Source organism: Ascidiella aspersa, chromosome 2 (genome assembly GCF_963924565.1).
Source record: "Ascidiella aspersa chromosome 2, kaAscAspe10.2, whole genome shotgun sequence".
NCBI lineage: Eukaryota > Metazoa > Chordata > Ascidiacea > Phlebobranchia > Ascidiidae > Ascidiella > Ascidiella aspersa.
The window spans coordinates 36,372,570-36,395,141 of record NC_139448.1 but is presented as its reverse complement, the minus strand read 5'-3'; the positions used below and the strand labels follow the sequence as shown (position 1 = coordinate 36,395,141).

General features: G+C 35.1%; 1 protein-coding gene and 1 non-coding gene across 2 annotated transcripts; one reads left to right on the top strand and one right to left on the bottom strand.

Annotated features, from left to right (window-relative positions):
• Positions 1-6,723: 6,723 nt before the first annotated feature.
• Positions 6,724-15,487, bottom strand: LOC146165545 (uncharacterized). Its single transcript, XM_083380955.1, has 10 exons — positions 15,446-15,487; positions 14,192-14,281; positions 13,559-13,670; positions 12,604-12,747; positions 11,642-11,839; positions 10,731-10,901; positions 9,765-9,962; positions 8,809-9,006; positions 7,808-8,053; positions 6,724-7,514 (listed from the first exon to the last, which is right to left on the bottom strand). The coding sequence occupies exons 1-10, from the start codon at positions 15,485-15,487 to the stop codon at positions 7,480-7,482; spliced, it is 1,434 nt and encodes a 477-aa protein (XP_083237081.1). The 3' UTR covers positions 6,724-7,479.
• Positions 15,488-20,703: 5,216 nt separating this feature from the next.
• Trnat-ggu (transfer RNA threonine (anticodon GGU)) lies at positions 20,704-20,777 on the top strand. Its single transcript has one exon. It is a non-coding gene; the product is annotated as a tRNA-Thr (tRNA).
• Positions 20,778-22,572: the final 1,795 nt, after the last annotated feature.

Sequence of the window (22,572 nt, the reverse complement as noted above, 5' to 3'; positions counted from 1 at the left end):
CAACATTTGTGCATACATTAGGTTTAGAATATAACCATTAGTTAGAAGATATTTATTTAGTCATATACAGTTTGTTCAAACCCTAGCTCTTTCTATAGTTTCAAAGCTAAAATGCGGTGAGTGCTAAAATATACTGTAACTACACTATGCAAAACTACATTCTAAAATATTGCAACTTTAGATATTGTATTTAGGAATGTACTTCATGCAAAACTGTACAACATATAAAAACATTGTAAAACTACCAAAAAAGCAATATGTTATGTCCAGAATTTACATTTGGTTCATAGCAATATCAACACCATCATCAGTTCTGTTTATGACAGAGTTTTTCAATTTCGTAATACGTACACAACATCGTTCGATTAATGTGGAGTAAAGCAAGGGGTTCAAAGCACTGTTAATGGGAAGCAAAATACCAGCACTGATAATATATACATCATTGGGAAGTGGAACACCAGAAACAGCCAAGTAAGCAAGCACACACATTGGGATCCAACAACAGAAGTCAGTAATAAGCAAGCGAGAAATACGTTTTTGCAAATTATTGTCGGGCTGTCTGTTTCTTGCATGAGCCATTTTGTTACTTTTAATGTAAATAGTTATATAGGCCACAAGCATGAAAATAAACAACAGAAAGTTAAGTGTAATGAGAAACACCGAATATTGCCATGAAGCGTCATTAGAAGAAGCAAACAGTCTGGGCATGCAAACACTAGTTTCACCATAATAACCAAATATTCCTTTTATTGGTTGGTTAGGGAATGTTTTGTTGATAATTAGAGTAACGTCATGCCAAGATAATGACGTAATGTTTTGTGGAATAACGTTTTTGGCCAAAAACTCCATACTTTGTTTTGGGACTTGATTTGTTTTGAAAAATCTACTGGAAAACCAAACATGAGAAACAAAATACCCCGAACTATCATCTATTAACGGCACAATTGCTAATACAAATGACAACAACCATACACTCACACACAATATGTATATCCATTTTAACTTAAATATTCTGGCTACATATGGTTTACACACCACAACTAATCTAAACGCTGTCATGACAGCCATAGTACCCGAAGAGGCCATGGTAGCTACAACACACAAGACCCCAATAATCAAACAGGTGTTACTTGTGCGCCAAGCTGCGTCAAAAGAGCAATAATCCCCTGAAAACTGTAAACCCTTTATGCTTATTGCAATAAGATAAATGCCCATAAGAAAATCAGCTGATGACAAACTAAGCAAGAATATGTAATTGCTTTTTGTAAATTTATCAGCATTTTGTTCACTAGCAGCATCCTTCACTGTAACAATAAACACTGATAAATTACCAATAGCAGCTAGGAAACCCATTAACCAGAAGAAGGCTCTGTAAACTGGGTTACCTATCATTTCTTTTTGATCTGAGAAAGTGGAACTTCGCTTACTTTTGGGTGGGCATTCGTCACTTCCGTCCGAACATTGAGGAAATCCATCTTCAACCAATTTCATGTCGACCGACAGGGGCTTTCCATTGCGACAGTAGAACCTCGTTTCGCTGCATTGCGTCGTATCCTCGTCGGATCCGTCGTCGCAGTCTATTATTCCATCACAGAGGTTGTTGACATCGATGCTGGTTAGTTGTCCGTTGGCGCATTCGTGACGCTTCGGGCACAATCCGCGTTCGTCGCACAATGTTGTATTTGCTCCTTGGCACGCTATTCCATTGCTAGCCATACCTTGCATACAAGCCACCTGGCAGAACTTGGGTCGTGCCTTACAACCTTCGCATTCATCTTTCATTTCCACACACTCAGGTCTTCCATCGCATTTTGTGGCGATTATTGGAGCAGAACCGAAGTAGCTGTCAGGGGAGCATGACATCTGATAACCTTTAGAGTCACCCTGAGCTAGTCTGCAGTATTTCGTGTTAAATTTTCCCACACAACTTACTTCTTGGTTGCACAGTGTTTTGTCTATGTCCACGCAGTCCGTTGCATTGCGGCAATGCATTTGGTTGGGAGGGCAGGTGTGTCTAGCGTCGCCCAAGATTAACTGACAAACTGTTTGGTTTTCGCACAAACATTCGTCAGAAAGATCAAAGCAGTCCGGCACCCCGTTGCAAACTTGGTCTTGTGAAATAACCAGTCTCTTGTCCATACACAAGAAGCAGTTAAATTGCCCATCAACGAAGCAAATATCTGACTTATCTGCGCATTGAGGTTCGTTGTCGTAAATGTTTATCTGCGGTAAAACACAAACCCCTTTTCTGCTTAATCCCGAACATTTAAATCCCAGTCCGGTTTTGATTTCGTCATCATTGCAACGAATGTAGTTATCGCAATAGTCATTGGTGGAAATGAGATTACCGTTACTGCATTGTAACAAACTTGTGTGCGTTCCCTCCTCACAAACCCACTGTCTATTCCCACAAACCCTGTCTCTCCGCCCTTCACACGGCCCCATAAGTTGGCGGCAAGTCGTCGTGTTGTAGATCGCTTGAAACTTGCTTTTGCTTATCTCGTTAGAACACTGCGCCACATTAACCCACCGATTGCCAACTTGAACAAGCCGATCATCGCAAGGCTCCTTTCGTCCGACGCACTGGATCCTACTGTCAGCCACTTGTTGCTGGCAAGCTCTGCAATACCATTCGTCGCTACTGTCAAAACATTCAGTTTGTGTGTTACATATGTACCACTTGTCGATACACTGAAGTCCATCACTACAATGCACTGCGCCAGCACCGCAACTGCTGCAGTTCGTTTCATCACTGGAATCGTCACAATGTCGCGACCCATCGCACCATTCGCCTGGCTCGACGCATTGCCTCGAATTGTCACACATTTTCGAACCCCACACGCAGTCTGCCTTTGTACTTATAGCGGCAGAAGCAAGAATGGCCAAAACACAAACATTGATTTTAAAAGACATTTTTAAACCTATGTCACTGCATCTGGAAAAACTATAGATTTATAAGAAAACTAAAAAATCTTTACATCAATTGTCGCTATTTAAGCGCAGTTTGTTAAAATACCTGCTACTATCTGCCAATACCAACTGCATGTGATTCAAATTCAGACGACAAAACCAAAAATGATTTTTCGCATAATCAGGTGAACGTAGGTGCCCCCTATAGCAGACCTCCGCGTATAAATATTTCCATCTGTTGTTTGAACTTGTGTGTGTAGTTATTATACGATCGCATTTATAATTTGCATGAAGGAAATGGCAAGGAAGGTTCGCTACTGCTGAAGAAAAAGTTGACAGTTGAGTGGCCTTACGTAGTGAAATTATGTAAATATGTTGTTGGTAGTTCATGTTGTGATAAGAAAGTTCTACTTTTTACCCCTGCGTATGCTACAACAAACAACAATAATTTTCAATATATCCTTACACTTTTAGCAATTGATTTAACAATACACCTCAGTGTTGTAAAAGCAAAGTCAAAATATTTTTGAATAAATAACAAGGGAAGCCATGATTAATTAGAGCAAGTAAACTTCAAGGCACATCCATAAAACGTCAAACTAATATATAGTCGTACGATTATGAGCAATAACTAAACTAAAAAATAAAAAAAACGCAAAATAGCATGCAAATTATTTTATGTGCAAAACTTATGTCAAATGACTTAAGTCAATGAATATACTGTTGCTGCCAGGCATTATATTAATTATAAAGAGGGTTCTTCCGACAATAATTTATTCCGTACCGACGTTTCGATAACCTATCCAGGTAATCTTCATCAGGGCATATAAACTTGTAACCTTGCAGAGGTATATATACAGTGAAGAAAAACGACGAAAAAACAAGGTGGCAAAACGAGGCGAAAAAAGAAAACAAGGCGCGAATAACGTGAAAACGTTTTTTCGTCGTTTTTCTTCACTGTATATATACCTCTGCAAGGTGACTTAAGTCAATGTTGCGCATAGTTTGGTCCCAATAATGGTTTAATTCAAGTCAAGTCATTTAAAAATAGTGACTTAAGTGCACTTTGTGTGTGTTCGCACAGGTCCAAACACTTTAGATATTACACCTTACGAAAAAATGCCTTACTTTATCATTGCTATAATTTGTATTCAGAGCTTGTGACAGAAGCTAACAGTCTTGCAATTCAGAAAAGGATGTTTTTGTGTGGTTTACATTCGGTTTAATGATAAAACACGCTTTAGCCGTCAGCTAAAGTTTGTGCGTTTTGATACAAATTATCGGGAATTCCCGCTGGTCATTTACGAAATGTGTATTTATCGACCGAATTAATGATTTAATACTTGTTCCACACACACAAATTTAAAGGACTAGCCATTTAAAATGAAATGTTTTTAATTGTCTATCTAAAATTCATGTTAGAAGTGTATTCATTCTTCTGGGCGTTTGGCTGCTTTAAATGCTAATTAGGTATGGCGACGCCAAAATTGTCATAGCCATTGTTCGACAACTCAGCCATTTAAGTATTTTGCTGCAGTAATAACTCTACAGCGCCACCTAACGTATATTTAGGAAAGTCCTACTTCATAAAAAGTACGAACACAGCAATGGAATTATCTGGTGAAAAATACAGCAAGGCTAGTCATGCTTGGCTGGTATAAGTTTGTTGTAGAAGTTAAACATAAAACACAAGATTCCAGACTTTGGACAGTATATTTATTTGTGTTCAATTGTTATATACATGAGTTCCTAAGTTAACAACTAGCTTGTTATCGCTAGCTTTTTTCGTCAGATTCCATCCGCTCCACCAACATCACATACGAAACTATTTTTGCAAGTCGTGAGAATTTTTGCATGATGCGTTGAACCGACAAACAAGTGTAAAAACGGGTTAAAATACCATATTTGCAATCGATTGTCACACCCTCTAATTTTAAAGAATATCACACAAAAACGTTTACAAATCGGTCATTGTTTTTTATCATTTTAGTTTTATAGTCAATCAACACCACCCATGAAATCTAATTATCGCCACAGGTCGCGAAAACGCTCACATGATGCGCCGTGATGCTGTTCAAACAAGCGAAAACGGCGAGCGACAGCGTTCGTGAAAAGTCAACACAGCAACAACAGTGTGTTTAGCAAACATAAGCCGGGGTAAGACTTGGCTTTGTAGATACGATGCTCTGGCCAACTGATCCAATGAGATTCCTAACAATAGGGGGAAAAACAATTGTGAAAGCAATGACCATTGAAACACTATTTCAGCAGTGAATACTAAAACAAATATATCTGAACTACGAGAACGGATCTTCATTCCTAATGAAAATGAACTGAAATCAAAGTTTTGGAAAATATTTATTGGTATGCAAAAGCATTGGAAAACTACAGCCCCGGTGCCAAAACAGTTCCGTTTCGTCGTTACATCTGGGATTTCTATGTCTACTTCGGATTCTATGTCTAGTGTTACGTCATAAACAAAATGCTGGCCTAAATAAAGGAAAAGAGAGAAACGTTCGTAAATGGTACCCTTGGTAGCCTCTACAATTTTTTTAACTAATTAATAATTTTAACACATTTACGGACCTTCTTTAAAGATAATCCTGTTTAGGGTAATAATTTTTTTGGTTGATGCCGATTATCTAATTTGACGCCTGTTAAATGACAAACTTTTATTTTCAAACTAACAAGTCCAATGGTGCTTCAACAGTGTCGCTTGATACAAGATTATAAACTTTTACCCACCGTAGACAAGTTTGGTTTGTTTCTATTGGTCTATTCGTATAAAGCCACTCATTCTTGTTTGTAATTTTTTTTTTATTTTTGTACAGCAATTAATTTTTTGTCTGTACAGCTGAATGTTATTAACATATAGACAGCTTGGAACACAATCATACGCTTCGCGCGACATGCCAACAACGAATGTGCACAACTCATTCCGCACTCAGTATCTTTGGAATAAGTAAGTATATAAAAGCAACAGAAAAAGGGTTTAACAACACGAAGGCGAAGAAAATGAAAAAGGAAGAGGTAGATCGGAAATAACGAGCTATCGTTGGTATAGCGATATAAGGTAAAGAGTTAGGTGAGGTAGATAAAGGCAAACATATATTAGGGTCTCCCTTACTCCGTATGTCCATTTTATGCCACTATATAGACTCTTCCGATAAAACATCAAAGTCCTCAATAAATCGATGAAAAAACAAAAATAATAATACCAGAGTCAATAAAGCGTGTTGAATTGCGGTTAAATAAAACTTTTAGTTTATAGTGTACTGGTCGTAGTCAGTAAACTCTGTTCCAAACGTAATTCATCAATGTGTTAAAACAAAATTGCTTAAACGGTAGGTGTGGAGCAAAAAATACACAAATCTATTAGAGATAGAAACGTCAATAGGCATATTGTACATTTTGCTGTATTTTGCACAGAAAATCAGCGGGAAAGAATGAACACAGCCTTATAAGCAACAGAATGTCAGTCGGGTTGTATTATAATATTATAAGTTTCGGCTAACCTATTCAAATCGCTTTCTCCAGGGTGAATGATAGTGAACGCTCGTCGCACAGTATATGGAAATTTCGGTGTCAATTACCCTGACGAAGGCGATTTTGTCTAGGTTTGCCAAAGCTTTGGTTAAGAACTACAATTATCAGAAGAACTGTCTTTGATTATTAGTATTATGCCTGGTAGCAATAGTTTATATAGATTATATCAGGGGTGGGCAAATGTATTCAATGGAAGAGCCATTTGCAGAAAATACAAGCACCAAAGAGCCACACAAATATTTCAATACAAAAACGCAAAATAATGCAAGGCCAGCAATAGTAACAGAAGTGCAATATAACAAAACGGTAATAATCATCACAATATAACGGTAATAGCAAAATAACACGCACAATATTTATTAATATCAGTCATTTGTTAACTAACTCTTCGGACTTTATGTCTAGTGTTACGTCATAAACGAATTGCTGGCCTAAATAAAGAAAAAAAAGAGAGAAACCTTTATAAACGGTACTCTTGGTAACCTTTACAATTGTTTTGGAATTTTACTTTTTAACTAGAAGAGCCACTAAAAACATGCCGGAGAGCCGCAGTTTGCCCACCCTTGGGTTGTGAGATATTGCAGTCAGTTATATTATATGAAGGTTGATTCGATTTATGTTGAAGGGCATTACTTCCGCTAGGCATTAGAGTTACTAATATGCCTCCCCCACATTATTTAGATAAGAAGGAAGGAAGGGTTCAGAACCATAAGTAATATCGTAAGCGCTGGATTTCCCAAGGTTATCGGCTGATTTTGATTTTACAAAACGCATGACATATCGTCAGAAACACCATCAGCTACTTTGGTGATACTCGCAACCTGACTGTCTTCCAATGTTTCGCTCGGTGAACGTGTATGCCAGTCGCCCCTTGGCGACAACGCTCTTGAATTGAGTTCAAATGCAGGACTGGCTTCGCCCACCTTAGCTGATTCATGGAAATGATGTTGATATATAATTGAGGAGTTTTTCCCATCTAGAAAGGGGGTGGCTCCGGTAGGTGGCAACTTTGTTAGGGGGAGTTTATCCTTTCTCGTCCTCACCTAAAGGTTTCTCTTCTGTGCTCAACAAAATAAGTGGTATTTTAAAATAAGCTACTAATTTTATTTAACGTGGTTTGAGAAAGTTTTATAAAAAGAAAACCTTTTGCGAAAAAAACTTGATTTTAATTAAACTAAACTATTGCAGCTGAATTCACAACTAAACTTAACTTTAAGCATACTGAGTATTTGTTGGTTTAAAATTTGTATTAGTCACCTGACAAGTAATGTTTTTATAATCATAATGAATATGTTACAAGCAACATTAATTGTCGAATATTATAACTTAGCTTATTGTCCACATGATGTACCGTTTGTGTTCTGTTGCGAGGTTTCATTACTGGAGGGAACTTTGGTCAACAATTGAACGAGCTCCGGTGGTGATGTTTGGTTTATCTCAGTTGTTGGGAGAATCTCATGGGAATTATGATGTTCATATTCAGATGAGAACTTTTTCTTATCTTCTAATGCGGTGGCTTCGGTAGGTAAATAAATTATTGACCAGGGTGTATCTTCCTCGGGTGTTTTACATTTGTCTTCATCAAAATGTTCGTTTTCTGTGCTCAACCAAAATAAGTGGTATTTTAAAAATAAACTACTAATTATGTTTAAGGTAGCTTGAAAGAATAGTTCAGAAGGTAAAGTAAGTTTGCTAATACTAAGTTATTCTTGCATATTTGTTTGTCCAACGTTTTGGCTGACTATTCAGAAAGCATTTATCAGCGGATAAATTTATGTAAAGTAAGTTTTATGAAACTAAGTTATTTATTAGAACTAATATTTAAACGTTTTGGCCATTGATTGTTGCGAAACTGGAATCTCCATAGAAGTATTTCCTAATGCAGTTTTGGCTGTTTTCAGTTTTTCATTAACGCACGACAAGCCAGTGTGTGAACAAGTCATTTTGAAATAACTCAAGTCCAAGTCAAGTCGTTTTAAAAAATAACAAGTCAAGTCTGAGTCAAGTCATTATTTAAGCAAGTCAAGGTATTGACAAAAATAAAACATTAAAGTATTACAATTCTTAACCTCGTTCGATAATGAGCATTACCTTAACTAAAGGGTTAAACTGTTTTACCTGCAAAAATTTAGAAAAAACAACAATTTTATTAAAAAAATTAAATGAAAACACTTGATTTTATCGCAAGTCATTTGACACAATGCTCAAGCTCAAGTCAAGTCACTTGTCAGAAAGACTGGAGTCAAGTTAAGTCATTTAAAAACGGCGACTTAAAGTGCACTTGACAAGTCATTGACTGAAGTCATTACAACACTGGGATAAGGTATCAGCGGCACGATCAGGTTTCCCTACCCGAACCTTCTTCAACTTCGTAGTTTTGTGAAGGTGCACAATCGTCTGTCGGTGGCCACGTTTTATAGTCCGGTGGTGTTGCTTGGCCTGCCTCATCGGATGCGAGTAATGTTGCGGCTTGGGTAGGTGAATAAATTGTTGGCAGAAGTGTATCTTCCTCGCGTGTTTGACAGTCGTCTTCATCAAAATGTTCATTTTCTGTGCTCAACCAAAATAAGTGGTATTTTTAACTATAAACTACTAGTTATGTTTAAGGTAGCTTGAAAGAATAGTTCAGAAGGTAAAGTAAGTTTGCTTATACTAAGTTCTTCTTGTATATTTGTTTGTCCAACGTTTTGGCTGACTATTCAAAAAGCATTTATGAGCGGATAAAGTTTATGTAAAGTAAGTTTTATGAAACTAAGTTATTTATTAGAACTAATATTTAAACGTTTTTGGCCATTGATTGTTGCGAAACTGGAATCTCCATAGAAGTTTTTCCTAATGCACTTTTGGCTGTTTTCAGTTTTTCATTAACGCACGACAAGGCAGTGTGTGAACAAGTCATTTTGAAATGACTCAAGTCCAAGTCAAGTCGTTTTAAAAAATAACAAGTCAAGTCTGAGTCAAGTCATTATTTAAGCAAGTCAAGGTATTGACAAAAATAAAACATTAAAGTATTACAATTTTTAACCTCGTTCGATAATGAGCATTACCTTAATTAAAGGGTTAAACTGTTTTACCTGCAAAAAATTAGAAAAAACAACAATTTTATTAATAAAATTAAATGAAAACACTTGATTTTATCCCAAGTCATTTGACACAATGCTCAAGCTCAAGTCAAGTCACTTGTCAGAAAGACTGGAGTCAATATAAGTCATTTAAAAACGGCGACTTAAAGTGCACTTGACAAGTCATTGACTGAAGTCATTACAACACTGGGATAAGGTATTAGCGGCACGATCAGGTTTCCCTACCCGAACCTTCTTCAACTTCGTAGTTTTGTGAAGGTGCACAATCGTCTGTCGGTGGCCACGTTTTATAGTCCGGTGGTGGTGTTTGGCCTGCCTCATCGGATGCGAGTAATGTTGCGGCTTGGGTAGGTGAATAAATTGTTGGCAGAAGTGTATCTTCCTCGCGTGTTTGACAGTCGCCTTCATCAAAATGTTCATTTTCTATGCTCAACCAAAATAAGTGGTATTTTTAACTATAAACTACTAGTTATGTTTAAGGTAGCTTGAAAGAATAGTTCAGAAGGTAAAGTAAGTTTGCTAATACTAAGTTCTTATTGTATATTTGTTTGTCCAACGTTTTGGCTGACTATTCAAAAAGCATTTATCAGCGGATAAAGTTTATGTAAAGTAAGTTTTATGAAACTAAGTTATTTATTAGAACTAATATTTAAACGTTTTTGGCCATTGATTGTTGCGAAACTGGAATCTCCATAGAAGTTTTTCCTAATGCACTTTTGGCTGTTTTCAGTTTTTCATTAACGCACGACAAGGCAGTGTTGTGAACAAGTCATTTTGAAATGACTCAAGTCCAAGTCAAGTCGTTTTAAAAAATAACAAGTCAAGTCTAAGTCAAGTCATTATTTAAGCAAGCCAAGGTATTGACAAAAATAAAACATTAAAGTATTACAATTCCCCCCGTTCGATAATGAGCATTACCTTAACTAAAGGGATAAACTGTTTTACCTGCAAAAAATTGGAAAAAAACAAACAATTTTATTAAAAAAATTAAATGAAAACACTTGATTTTATCGCAAGTCATTTGACAAAATGCTTAAGTTCAAGTCAAGTCATTTGTCAGAAAGACTGGAGTCAAGTTAAGTCATTTAAAAACGGCGACTTAAAGTGCACTTAAATGACAAGTCATTGACTGAAGTCATTACAACACTGGGATAAGGTATCAGCGGCACGATCAGGTTTCCCTACCCGAACCTTCTTCAACTTCGTAGTTTTGTGAAGGTGCACAATCGTCTGCCGGTGGCCACGTTTTATAGTCCGGTGGTGGTGTTTGGCCTGCCTCATCGGATGCGGGTGAATAAATTATTGGCAGGGTTGTAATTTCCTCGTGTGTTTGACATTCGTCTGCATCAAAATGTTCATTTTCTGTGCTCAACCAAAATAAGTGGTATTTTTAACTATAAACTACTAGTTATGTTTAAGGTAGCTTGAAAGAATAGTTCAGAAGGTAAAGTAAGTTTGCTAATACTAAGTTCTTCTTGTATATTAGTTTGACCAACGTTTTGGCTGACTATTCAAAAAGCATTTATCAGCGGATAAAGTTTATGTAAAGTGAGTTCTATGAAACTAAGTTATTTATTAGAGCTAATATTTAAACGTTTTGGCCATTGATTGTTGCGAAACTGGAATCTCCATAGAAGTTTTTGCTTATGCAGTTTTGGCTGTTTTCAGTTTTTCATTAACGCACGACAAGGCAGTGTGTGAACAAGTCATTTTGAAATAACTCAAGTCCAAGTCAAGTCGTTTTAAAAAATAACAAGTCAAGTCTAAGTCAAGTCATTATTTAAGCAAGTCAAGGTGTTGACAAAAATAAAACATTAAAGTATTAAAATTCTTAACCTCGTTCGATAATGAGCCTTACCTTAACTAAAAGGTTAAACTGTTTTACGTGCAAAAATTTGGAAAAAATAAATTAAAACACTTGATTTTATCGCAAGTCATTTGACAAAATGCTTAAGTTCAAGTCAAGTCACTTGACAGAAAGACTGGAGTCAAGTTAAGTCATTTAAAAACGGCGACTTAAAGTGCACTTAAATGACAAGTCATTGACTGAAGTCATTACAACACTGGGATAAGGTATCAGCGGCACGATCAGGTTTCCCTACCCGAACCTTCTTCAACTTCGTAGTTTTGTGAAGGTGCACAATCGTCTGCCGGTGGCCACGTTTTATAGTCCGGTGGTGTTGCTTGGCCTGCCTCATCGGATGCGAGTAATGTTGCGGCTTGGGTAGGTGAATAAATTGTTGGCAGAAGTGTATCTTCCTCGCGTGTTTGACATTCGTCTTCATCAAAATGTTCATTTTCTGTGCTCAACCAAAATAAGTGGTATTTTTAACTATAAACTACTAGTTATGTTTAAGGTAGCTTGAAAGAATAGTTCAGAAGGTAAAGTAAGTTTGCTTATACTAAGTTCTTCTTGTATATTTGTTTGACCAACGTTTTGGCTGACTATTCAAAAAGCATTTATGAGCGGATAAAGTTTATGTAAAGTAAGTTTTATGAAACTAAGTTATTTATTAGAACTAATATTTAAACGTTTTTGGCCATTGATTGTTGCGAAACTGGAATCTCCATAGAAGTTTTTCCTAATGCACTTTTGGCTGTTTTCAGTTTTTCATTAACGCACGACAAGGCAGTGTGTGAACAAGTCATTTTGAAATAACTCAAGTCCAAGTCAAGTCGTTTTAAAAAATAACAAGTCAAGTCTAAGTCAAGTCATTATTTAAGCAAGTCAAGGTATTGACAAAAATAAAACATTAAAGTATTAAAATTCTTAACATCGTTCGATAATGAGCATTACCTTAACTAAAGGGATAAACTGTTTTACCTGCAAAAAATTGGAAAAAAACAAACAATTTCATTAAAAAAATTAAATGAAAACACTTGATTTTATCGCAAGTCATTTGACAAAATGCTTAAGTTCAAGTCAAGTCATTTGTCAGAAAGACTGGAGTCAAGTTAAGTCATTTAAAAACGGCGACTTAAAGTGCACTTAAATGACAAGTCATTGACTGAAGTCATTACAACACTGGGATAAGGTATCAGCGGCACGATCAGGTTTCCCTACCCGAACCTTCTTCAACTTCGTAGTTTTGTGAAGGTGCACAATCGTCTGTTTGGCCTGCCTCATCGGATGCGGGTGAATAAATTATTGGCAGGGTTGTATCTTCCTCGTGTGTTTGACATTCGTCTTCACCAAAATGTTTCTCTTCTGTGCTCAACGAAAATAAGAGGTATTTTAAAAAATAAACTACCAATCATGTTTTCACAGTAATTAATTGTAAGACAGGATTTAGATAATCTAGTAATTGAGTAAACATAGATGTTTGCGGAATATAGTTTTTCAAGTTGTCACACAGTTTATTTTAACCAGGTTAATTAAGAAAAATAATCTTCAATAAAATCGACATCTATAGGTTCATTAAGACTTGTGTTATTCATTGCCATGTACAGTATTAATAGAAAGAAAATAATCTTACTTTTTAAACATTTCAATAGATGTTTTCGGACGAAGCACATCACTAGCCCCACTGAAACGATAAGTAGTAAAATGACGATGAGCCATATAAACCATGGAATGCTGTGTTCATCTGTTAACAAAACAAAGACGTTTTAATAGAGTGCATTAAATGTTTTAGCAATGCCTAATACGCTTTTTAAAAACTTCTATTTAGACTATGAAGTATATGTAAAAGAGAAAGTTTTACCTATCAAATTTTGCTTCATATAACTGCAACCCCGGAGGTAAGGCTATAGTTGAGACAAAAGTTCTTCCGGGAATTAAACGTATGGCAGGTGAGGCAAGTAGTAAAAAATAAACCCGCGAGTTACAAAATAAATTTTCATACAAATGTCTGCATTTTGTGTACAAGAGGTTGGGATTTCATAGATATTACTTAGAACTTAAATTTTGACTATTCCTTTTTTTCAATTAATTTAGCGACAATCAGACGGTGCCTGCTACTGAAAAAAACGCCTTTAGTTGCGACACTATTTACACTACAGAATTTCTGTCTACAAACCTTGTGTTGCTTCAATTGTAATGTCAAATAATTCACTAAAGGAACTTTGACCAAACTCGTTGCCAACTGCAACTTTAAATTCGTACAAAGCTGTTTTTTTGATTTTCGAGATCTGTAAAATATGTTTACTTAGAAAATTAGAGTACAGTAAAAAGCAAACAATAATATTACCAAAAAGTGACCAAAGTTTGGTAGATCAATATTAATTATGTTTTTTTATTGTTTTATAAATATTGCGCGTTATTATTTGAAGCAAGTGATAAGACCGTTAAATAGCGATCTAGTTAGAGGTCAATAATACTAAATTGTTATCACGAAATTGGAGTTCTTTCAATCTAATAACATTGCAAATATATTATCCAAAAGGCATAGAAAAAAAAGTGAAACAATGCGTTGGTGTGCAAATAACGTAATAACTAAGCATCGTTGGACATAAGAGAGCTATAAATGTTTTATTTTTTTAACGGCACTTAGAATGTCGCATATATGTATATATATATATGTAATCAGACATTTTCTTAGATACAATTTGAACATTATATTTGTTTCGATAAATAACTAAGTTTTTACAGTGATTAAGGTTGAAATTGCAGACGAATTGGTTTCGTTGTGTCCAAACCACTTAGAACAAACTTTTCCGTCATACGCCGTTGCATTGTGGCAAGCCCGATGCTTGACAAAGTAAATCACTTTGGCTGATCCATAGTATTTGGCCGGGTAGATCTGAAATAAAAAAAATAAAGTTTCCTTATCTTTGGTGACTTTCATGAATGGCGCGACTGCTTGTTCACTTTTTGTAACTTTTATATATTTAAGATAGAAAAAACAACACAAAGTAAAAAAACAGTTGATTTGTTAGGTTAAGCATTGACATCTGCTAACAATATGTATGTAACCTTTAAAATACTTACATTCCAAGTTACCAATATATTTTCATCGTTTGTTGTTGCATTGACACCAGATGGCGCCAAAGAAGGAGCTAAAACAACAAAAAATATTTACCATCAATAGTTGTAGAGCAATTAAAATCCAGATCGTTATAAATGCGTAGGCAATTCATACCTATTCATTATGCAACCTGAATTACCCGAACAAATAATGTTAGTTTTAATATGTAGTGCTTCGTATTTGTTTCAATGATGTGAACTAATCAGGGGTGGATCCAGTTATTTTTGTTTCAGATATAGTCACAAACATATGACTTAACCGTTGGGAATATACTATCACTTAAGTCGATTATACGAAAAGTGCGTGGAAACGTGACTATGTTTGGTATATTTTTTTGCGAATCAAAACTTTTATCTAAATAAACTAAAAAAATATGTAGTTTTGCACTTTTCTTACGTATTTTTTTGCTCTTCTTTACTTATTTATTTTGTTGATGCTCCTGTAAATGTTGAAATTATAATGTTGGTAAGTATAAATGCAGAATAACTGAGAGAACGAAGTCATAAAGTCAAAGGAAACAAAGAGAGCAATGGAATAATTTGCCCCAATCCTGTTTAGGTTAGCAAAATGTCATCTTATTGCAGAGGATATAACTGATAAGTTAGCTTACACCCTACCTCCCCCAATTGTTCTTTGTCCGGAACTAAGTTTGCCGTCTAATGGGATAAAAGTTTTACCTTGTATTAACGATTTTTTTGTATTTCTTACGCACAATATTTCGCTCCTCGATATTTTTTCCTGTTAATATTTGAGTAATTTCTTGAGCAGCCTTTAGTAGCGCAAAATATATTATAAATTGAAGTGGTTTACCTTCTATATGATAACTGCACGTTTTCATAAAAGTAGCAGAATTTAATTGGTTTTAGTAGAAAAACAACCGCTTTTTACACTGTTGTAATTGAGTTTATTTGACCTTCAGAAATCGCGAGACAAAAGTACCTTCTTATCAGATACAATTGTGCAGTGTTGTAAACAAGTCATTTTACAATGTCTTAAGTCCCAGTCAAGTCATTCGTAAAATAAGTTAAGTCTAAGTCAAGTCTTTTGGAATAAATCAGGTAAGTCCCAGTCCAAGAAACCAAGTTATAACTTCAATCGGATAATTTGTCCTAATCTTGCTTAGGTTAGCCAGATGTCACGCTATCAAAGCGGATATAACCGAACTTACAACTTACCTCCACCCGTTGTTCTTTGTGGTTTGCTTATTTCACTCGCATTGCTGATTCCATATCTATTGATGGAATATACTCGGTAAACGTATTCGTTGTATGGAAGCAAGTTTGAAGCAAAACAAGGTTTGTTGACGTCACAATCGAAAGTAAACCAATTATCCTCTTGTTCTAAGCGACCTTCTACTTTATATTGAATGACGTCTGATGATTGGTCGTCCCACGTCAGATGTTGTGACGTAGTGCTCGAATTGATGACGTCAACATGGACCGGGAATATAGGGAGGTCTACAATATATAACATGCGAGTTTAACGAAACCCAAATGTAGGATTTTCTCGTGTTAACAAATCACAAAACAATCAAATTCTTGATTGTCTGCTTAATTAACGCAGTTTGAATAATAAAGCAATACACCAAAAACACCTTAATGTTTAAAAACATGTAAGAAAAAATTGTTTTAAATTAAACAGAACTTAATAATATATTTCTTCGTCTATAACATTAATACGATTTTTTTAGATGCCTTATCAGTACATGTTAAATATTGAAAGAAGCTAACGCACATACACGTCAACGCCTTAAGAAAAATAACATATGGAGCGACATATATTTAAACAACGTGTGTGTTTACCAGCTATAGATAGGTGTGTTGTAGCACAGTCTTGATCAATATTTGTGGAAATACAACATTTGTAAGAACCAGCTTGGCCATCTCCTACTTCTTTCAACTGTGAAATAAAAAATACCGCATTTTTGTGATCTTGATTGCGCATTGCAAAAACTATTATTAAGTTTCTTCCCTTTGTTTTGTTTTTATTTTATTCAATTAAAGAATGCTCGTAGTGGCCCCTTAGCCTTGAGCAAAAACGTTTCTCATACGGTTTTAATTTCAGACGTGATTTTGTTGGTGTTGGTAACTACTACTGTTGGTGTGCAAGTTTTAGTTTTATTTATGCTTTTGATTATCAAATTGAGATGCACCGGTACTTAAATAAAAACGAAGTTATTGACACTTGTGTTCGTTAGCTTCTAACTGATAAAGACTTCAGTAACCGTTCAACTTTGAGTTATCATTATGAAAAAAGGATTTTTTACCAGGGAGTCGAACCATTTGACTTTTCCGGTTCAGGTTCGGTTCGGGTTTCAAGGAGGATTTTTTCGGAATCCGGTTCAGTTCCGGCTTCGGTTCGGAGTAATTTAAAAGTTCCGGTTCAGCTCCGGTTCGAACATCGTTATTTCAAAACCGGTTCATAAAGTTCCGGTTCAGATACAATATAATTTGCGTTAAATCTTAAAATGTGGGTCGATAAATGTAGAGAATAATCTTTAAATTGTAAGTCATTTAATCTAAGTTCCGTGACTTATTGAAAAAACAGCAACTCAATATTGAAATATCTAAAAAATAAAAAACGAACGATTTTTTTATTCAAGATTCATATTTTTTTCATAAAATTTCGAACATGGCGTAACTTGACTCTGTAAAATAGAAGTTGTGACGTCATACAGGAGCGAACCGCTTTTGTTTACAGGTTCGGGTTCGGTTAAGGTTTAGGTACTTTCAAATTATTCGGTTCAGTTCCGGTTCGGCTCCTTAAAATCTTATAAAAACCGGTTCAGGTTCGGTTACGGTTCGGAAAGAATTGACCCAAAACCGGTCCATAAAGTTCCTGTTCTGTTCCGGTTCGACTCCCTGTTTTTTACCTGTAAAGTCCCTTCTGCATTATCTACAACATCAGTTTCAATTCCGCAAACAACAGGAGTCCAACTCCATTTTGTCTTAAGTCGTTCATCGTGTGTTTCGTTACATTGTAAAGTTTTATTTTGTCCTCGTAATATTTCAACTGTGTCTTTAACTGCTACAGCAACAGTGGGTTCTAAATAAAAGCGAAATCATAAACAAAATGTAATTTTACACACGAAAGAGTTTTGGAACATTTAAACTGAAAAATATTCAAATTATGTCACTACTGCTTGACAAGAAATGTGATCATCGGATTTCATATAGAAAACGTTATTTTACCATAAATAATATATGAAGAGAAAATTTATATAAGTATTTAAGTGACAACAATGCATTAACATGGTCGCAATGATTCAATCAAAAAGTTATATATTAAACAGTGTATGAGATTAGCCTACATCATCAATTATCTCTAATACAGGTTTTAAATTCATTTGTTTCTGTTTTTTTAGTTTCAAGAAGGCTACAAAGGTTAATAATATATTTCTTCGTCTATAACAATAATATGATTTTTTTAGATGCCTTATCAGCTCATGTTAAATATTGAAAGAAGATAACGCACATATACGACAACGCCTTAAGAAAATGACATATGAAGCGACATATAATTAAACAACGTGTGTGTTTACCAGCTATAGATAGATGTATTGTAGCACATGTCCGATCGAATTTTGAGGAGATACAACATTTGTAAGAACCAGCTTGGCCATCTCCTACTTGTTTTAACTGTAAATAAAACAAACACATTTTCGTAATCTTTTTTCTATTACGCTTCGAAAAAAATATATTTAAGTTCACCCACTTTAGTATTTTATTAAATTTAATTAAAGAATGCTTCTAGTGGCCCCCTTAGTCTCAAACAGAAACGTGTCTCGTATGACCTCAATTTCAGAGCTAATTTTGCTTGTGTTAATAGTTACTTCTGTTGGTATGTAATTTCAACTTCTATATTTATGCCTTGTTCATTATGAGCAGTGTTGACCTTTAATTATTTGTATTGTTCTTGGATAAGAAACTATAAGTTATTTTAATCATCAATTTCTAATTGATAAAGACTTCCGTAGTCAACATTAAGGGAAATGTATTTTTTACCTGTAGAGTACCATTTATATAATTTACAATATCAATTTCAATTTCTCCGACAACATGAGTCCAACTCCATTTTGTCTCAAGTCGTTCATCGTGTGTTTCGTTACATTGTAAAGTTTGATTTTTTCCTCGTAATACTACAACTGTGTCTTTAACTGCTACAGCCACAGTGGGTTCTTAATAAAATTGAAATCATAAACAAAATGTAATTTTAATCACGACAGACGAATGTTAGAACATTTAAACTAAAAAAGACTTAAATTATGTACTATAGCTTGACAAGAAATGTGATTTTATATAGAAAACGTTATTTTACCATAAACCACAAGTTGTTTAGATTCAGTAATTGTTTCTTTATTGTTAGTTGCCGTACAACTATACGTCCCCTCATCGGATTTAGAAGCATTTTGAATAAGCAATAATCCCTCTGTCAGTGATCCTTTATTTAAGATTCTGTAATTTGAAAATAAAAAAAAATAAATTTAAAAGGAAAACAAACACCAGCTAAATACCATACGAGTAGGCCGAACAAAGTTTCATTTATTTAATTTTTAAGTAATTAGGTTTATTTGCATAAGGAAGCATACATAAACAACATGTCGAACACAAAACTGCATATTCACCAAGGCCGGTACAACGATGAATGCAGACATAACTAATGTTGGGTTTAACAATGGAAAAATACCAGCAATTAAAATAATTATATATGGATATATCAAAAAGTTGAATATACAAAACTCCTACTTACTTAACGTTCTTTGTAATATTAACGCCATCCTTCATCCAATAGATACGTGGTCTTGGGTATCCTCCAACTGTACATTTCAATGTAGATGTCCTAAAATTACAAAACAACATCAGTTTAAAACGTAGCATAAAACTGGACCCAGAAGTTCCAAAAAAAACCGGGGGCTCTAAAACTAGCCCGGAGTTGTTTTGTCCAGTTAAGCAACTTTAAGTTTTTACATTTGCCTAATTAACAACATTACAGGGATCCAAAATGCCTATATATTAGAACTGTTTTTCCACTGTTTCTCTAGTTTGTTTGTTAAAATAAAGCATCTGTGATAAAGCGTCTCGCTTTGAGGTGTTTAGTTTATTCAATTTTAACTTGAGTTTGCAAATCATATATTGAATCTTGATTGTCGAGTGCCCAATCCGTAACTTACTTGTTTTTCAAGGATTTTACAACTCTTCCAACGCCAGCCGCAAACTGAGGTGGAATTTCTATGGATAAAAAGAAAAACGTATAGGACTTCACCAAATACTTAAAGAATGGGTGAAAAATTTCAAAACTCATTTACCATTTATGCCAAGCACGGCATTTGAAGTCAAACTTCCAAGTGGATTTTCAGCCACACATTGATATATTGCCACGTCATCTTCACCAACTTCCGCAATCGTCATCACACTTCCGCCTTCCGTTCCCACGCTTACATTCACACGTGACGTCACATTAATAGGCACTGTATTTTTAAGCCACTTATAAGTTGGCGGAGGAATACCTGAGGCTTCGCAGTGGAATGTCGCAGTTTCGTGGAACTCAACGTTTTGAGAAAATATTCTTCGTTTAAGAAACAGGGGTTCTGAAAGTATTTTGAAACAGCCTTAAATTTTGAACTAAATACTTTGGACAGAACAATTTATACGGATATTTAATACAATAAGAATAAGAATTTTTGCATCTATAACAGATCAGGCCCAAAGTGAAAGTTTTTACCCTTGTTAGGTTGCCATGTTACGCGGTGATAAATGTTGATTTCGATTATATGTTGTAAAACGAAACAATTTTCGAAGCTTAAATATAGTTATTCTGCGCGTTGTGCGGTATTTACCGTTGTTATAAAGTCAAATTCATGTTCAAACAGATGATAACAATACCTGAAACGATTACTTCCCCTTGTGTTGTTATAGAACCCTGTTCACTACTGGCCGTGCATCGGTAAGCACCAGTGACGTCATGTGTGACGTCATGGAGTTCAAGTTGTCCCGCTTCGGTGATCACGTGATTAGAGGGAAGAAACTCGTTGATCTTTGTCCACTTGAGGGTTGGAGTCGGACTGAAAAGTGATTTTCGTAAAGATCGTGATATTAAAGTTTATTTTTAATCTTATGAATTGATTGGACTGAAAAACAATGTTTAAATTTTAATCACCGCAAGTGATTAAAGGCTGTCTGTAAAGTTGTTACTTCTGAGCCTACATAGCTCAATTGGTAGAGCGACGGTCCCGGTATGGTCGAGGTCGTGAGTTCGAACCTCACTGCAGGCTAGTTGTTTTTCTAATTTGCCTTGCTTGTATCATTGATCGACAAATTCGATTAGTTAGAGGCGATGGCTTTCAATGTACTACTAATACGTAAGCCGTAATCGTTTGTCAAAAAGCAGCTTCAAAAGAGCTCGATCATAGTTGTTAAACACACAAATGTGTTTATTTCTTTCATTTAAATTTAATCTTTGGCTGTTTTGTTCTCTAGGAATTGCTTAAAAGCGAAACCCATATATTAAGTTTTAATACTGGTTTATTGTCACTTATAATGTTTTTAAATTAATATTATACGTTGCTTTGTTTAATAATGGGACTAATTTTCTAGTTGCTTTCTTTTACAATTATTTAAAAATCAAAAAAGTACATTTGCTGTGGTGATTCTTTCTTCTGATTTCAAGTTTAAGAAAAGAATCAACTTACTTTCCACCAGCGAAGCACTCAAGCATGACAGTTGAACCCACTCTAGCATACGTCACATTCTTGGGGTTAAGGAGAATTGTTGGAGGATTAAGTTTGTCTAAGTTGATGTAAAGACGATAATCATAAACAACAACAAGGTCAACTAGGTTAACTACAACATTTGCACTTACTGGAATTCGATACTTTTAGGGCGATATAATGGGATGATTGTTCGATTCGACGACCACTCGGCAAATTCCACTTATCGCGAATGAAACAGAAATACACATCAGTTAGGTCTGCTGTTGGGTTTGCAAAGTAGAGGGTTCCATCTTGTGAAACGTAATAATCAGCTCTTCCAGGTTTTCCATAGATAATAAAAGCATTTATGGATTCCCAGAAAAAGTACACCGAGTTATCTGTAAAATAAATGTGGCTTATGTTCACTAAAAACAGGAGTCGAAGACGATGAAACGACGTTTTTCGTTTTAAGGTTAAACAAAATGTAATTCATAATATTTAACTTACCAGGCGCAAAATTTGCTTTTTCACATGGAATGCCAATTCCTTTACCAGCTTCTGTTGCGTATGGAATTTTACTTCGAGGTCCAAATTTACTTATAACTGGAAATATATTGGGATGTTTTTAATCTGTTTGTTCGTTATTCACTTTGATTGTGTTTATTACATATAATAGCAGGGAGTCGAACCGTAACCGATTGGAACTTTATGAACCGGTTTTGGTCCAAATTTTGCCAAACCGTAACCGAACCTGATCCGTTTCAAGTGAATTTCTGAGGAGCCGAACCGGAACTGAACCCTATATTTGGAATAAACCTGAACCTTAACCGAACCCGAACCTGTCAATAAAAGCGGTTAACTCCAGCATAACGTCACAACCTCTATTTTACAGATATAATCTATGCCATGTTCGAAATTTTAGGAAAAAAATAAATGCTGAAACTAACGTTTTTTTTATTTTCCAGATATTTCAATAACGAGCTGCTTGTTTACTTCGCGTAACTTAACGTAACTTTAACTTTTCGCGTAACCGGAACGTTATAAACCGATTTAGAAAATAAATTTAGGCGAACCGGAGCTGAACCGGATTCCGAAAAAAATCTTGAACCCGAACCGAACCTGAACCTGAACAGTCAAACGGTTGGACTTCCTGTATAATAGTGGTTTGTAAAAAAAGTTTGAATAAAATTTAAATTACTTCAAAAACAAGATTCATTCCTTATCAATTACGATTTAAACATTTATATAAATAAATAAAAAATATATTTTTATTTTTGATCATATAGAAGCCAAACAAACTGATTTGCGGTTTACTAAGTTCTGCCCTTAGTTAAATCTCCGTGTAAATATTTTTTTCTCGCAAAGTGTAAAGGTTGGT

Bases quoted from the DNA above. Each gene is read 5' to 3' on its own strand.
- LOC146165545 (XM_083380955.1), bottom strand. From the start codon at position 15,487: ATGACTTGTTTACAACACTGCACAATTGTATCTGATAAGAAG. The intron at 12,748-13,558 runs GTTTGTAGACAG...CGTTGAGCACAG, and splicing joins TACAATTGAAGCAACACAAG to AAGAGAAACATTTTGGTGAA. The intron at 8,054-8,808 runs GTAGGGAAACCT...GGTTGAGCACAG, and splicing joins CGAAGTTGAAGAAGGTTCGG to AAAACGAACATTTTGATGAA.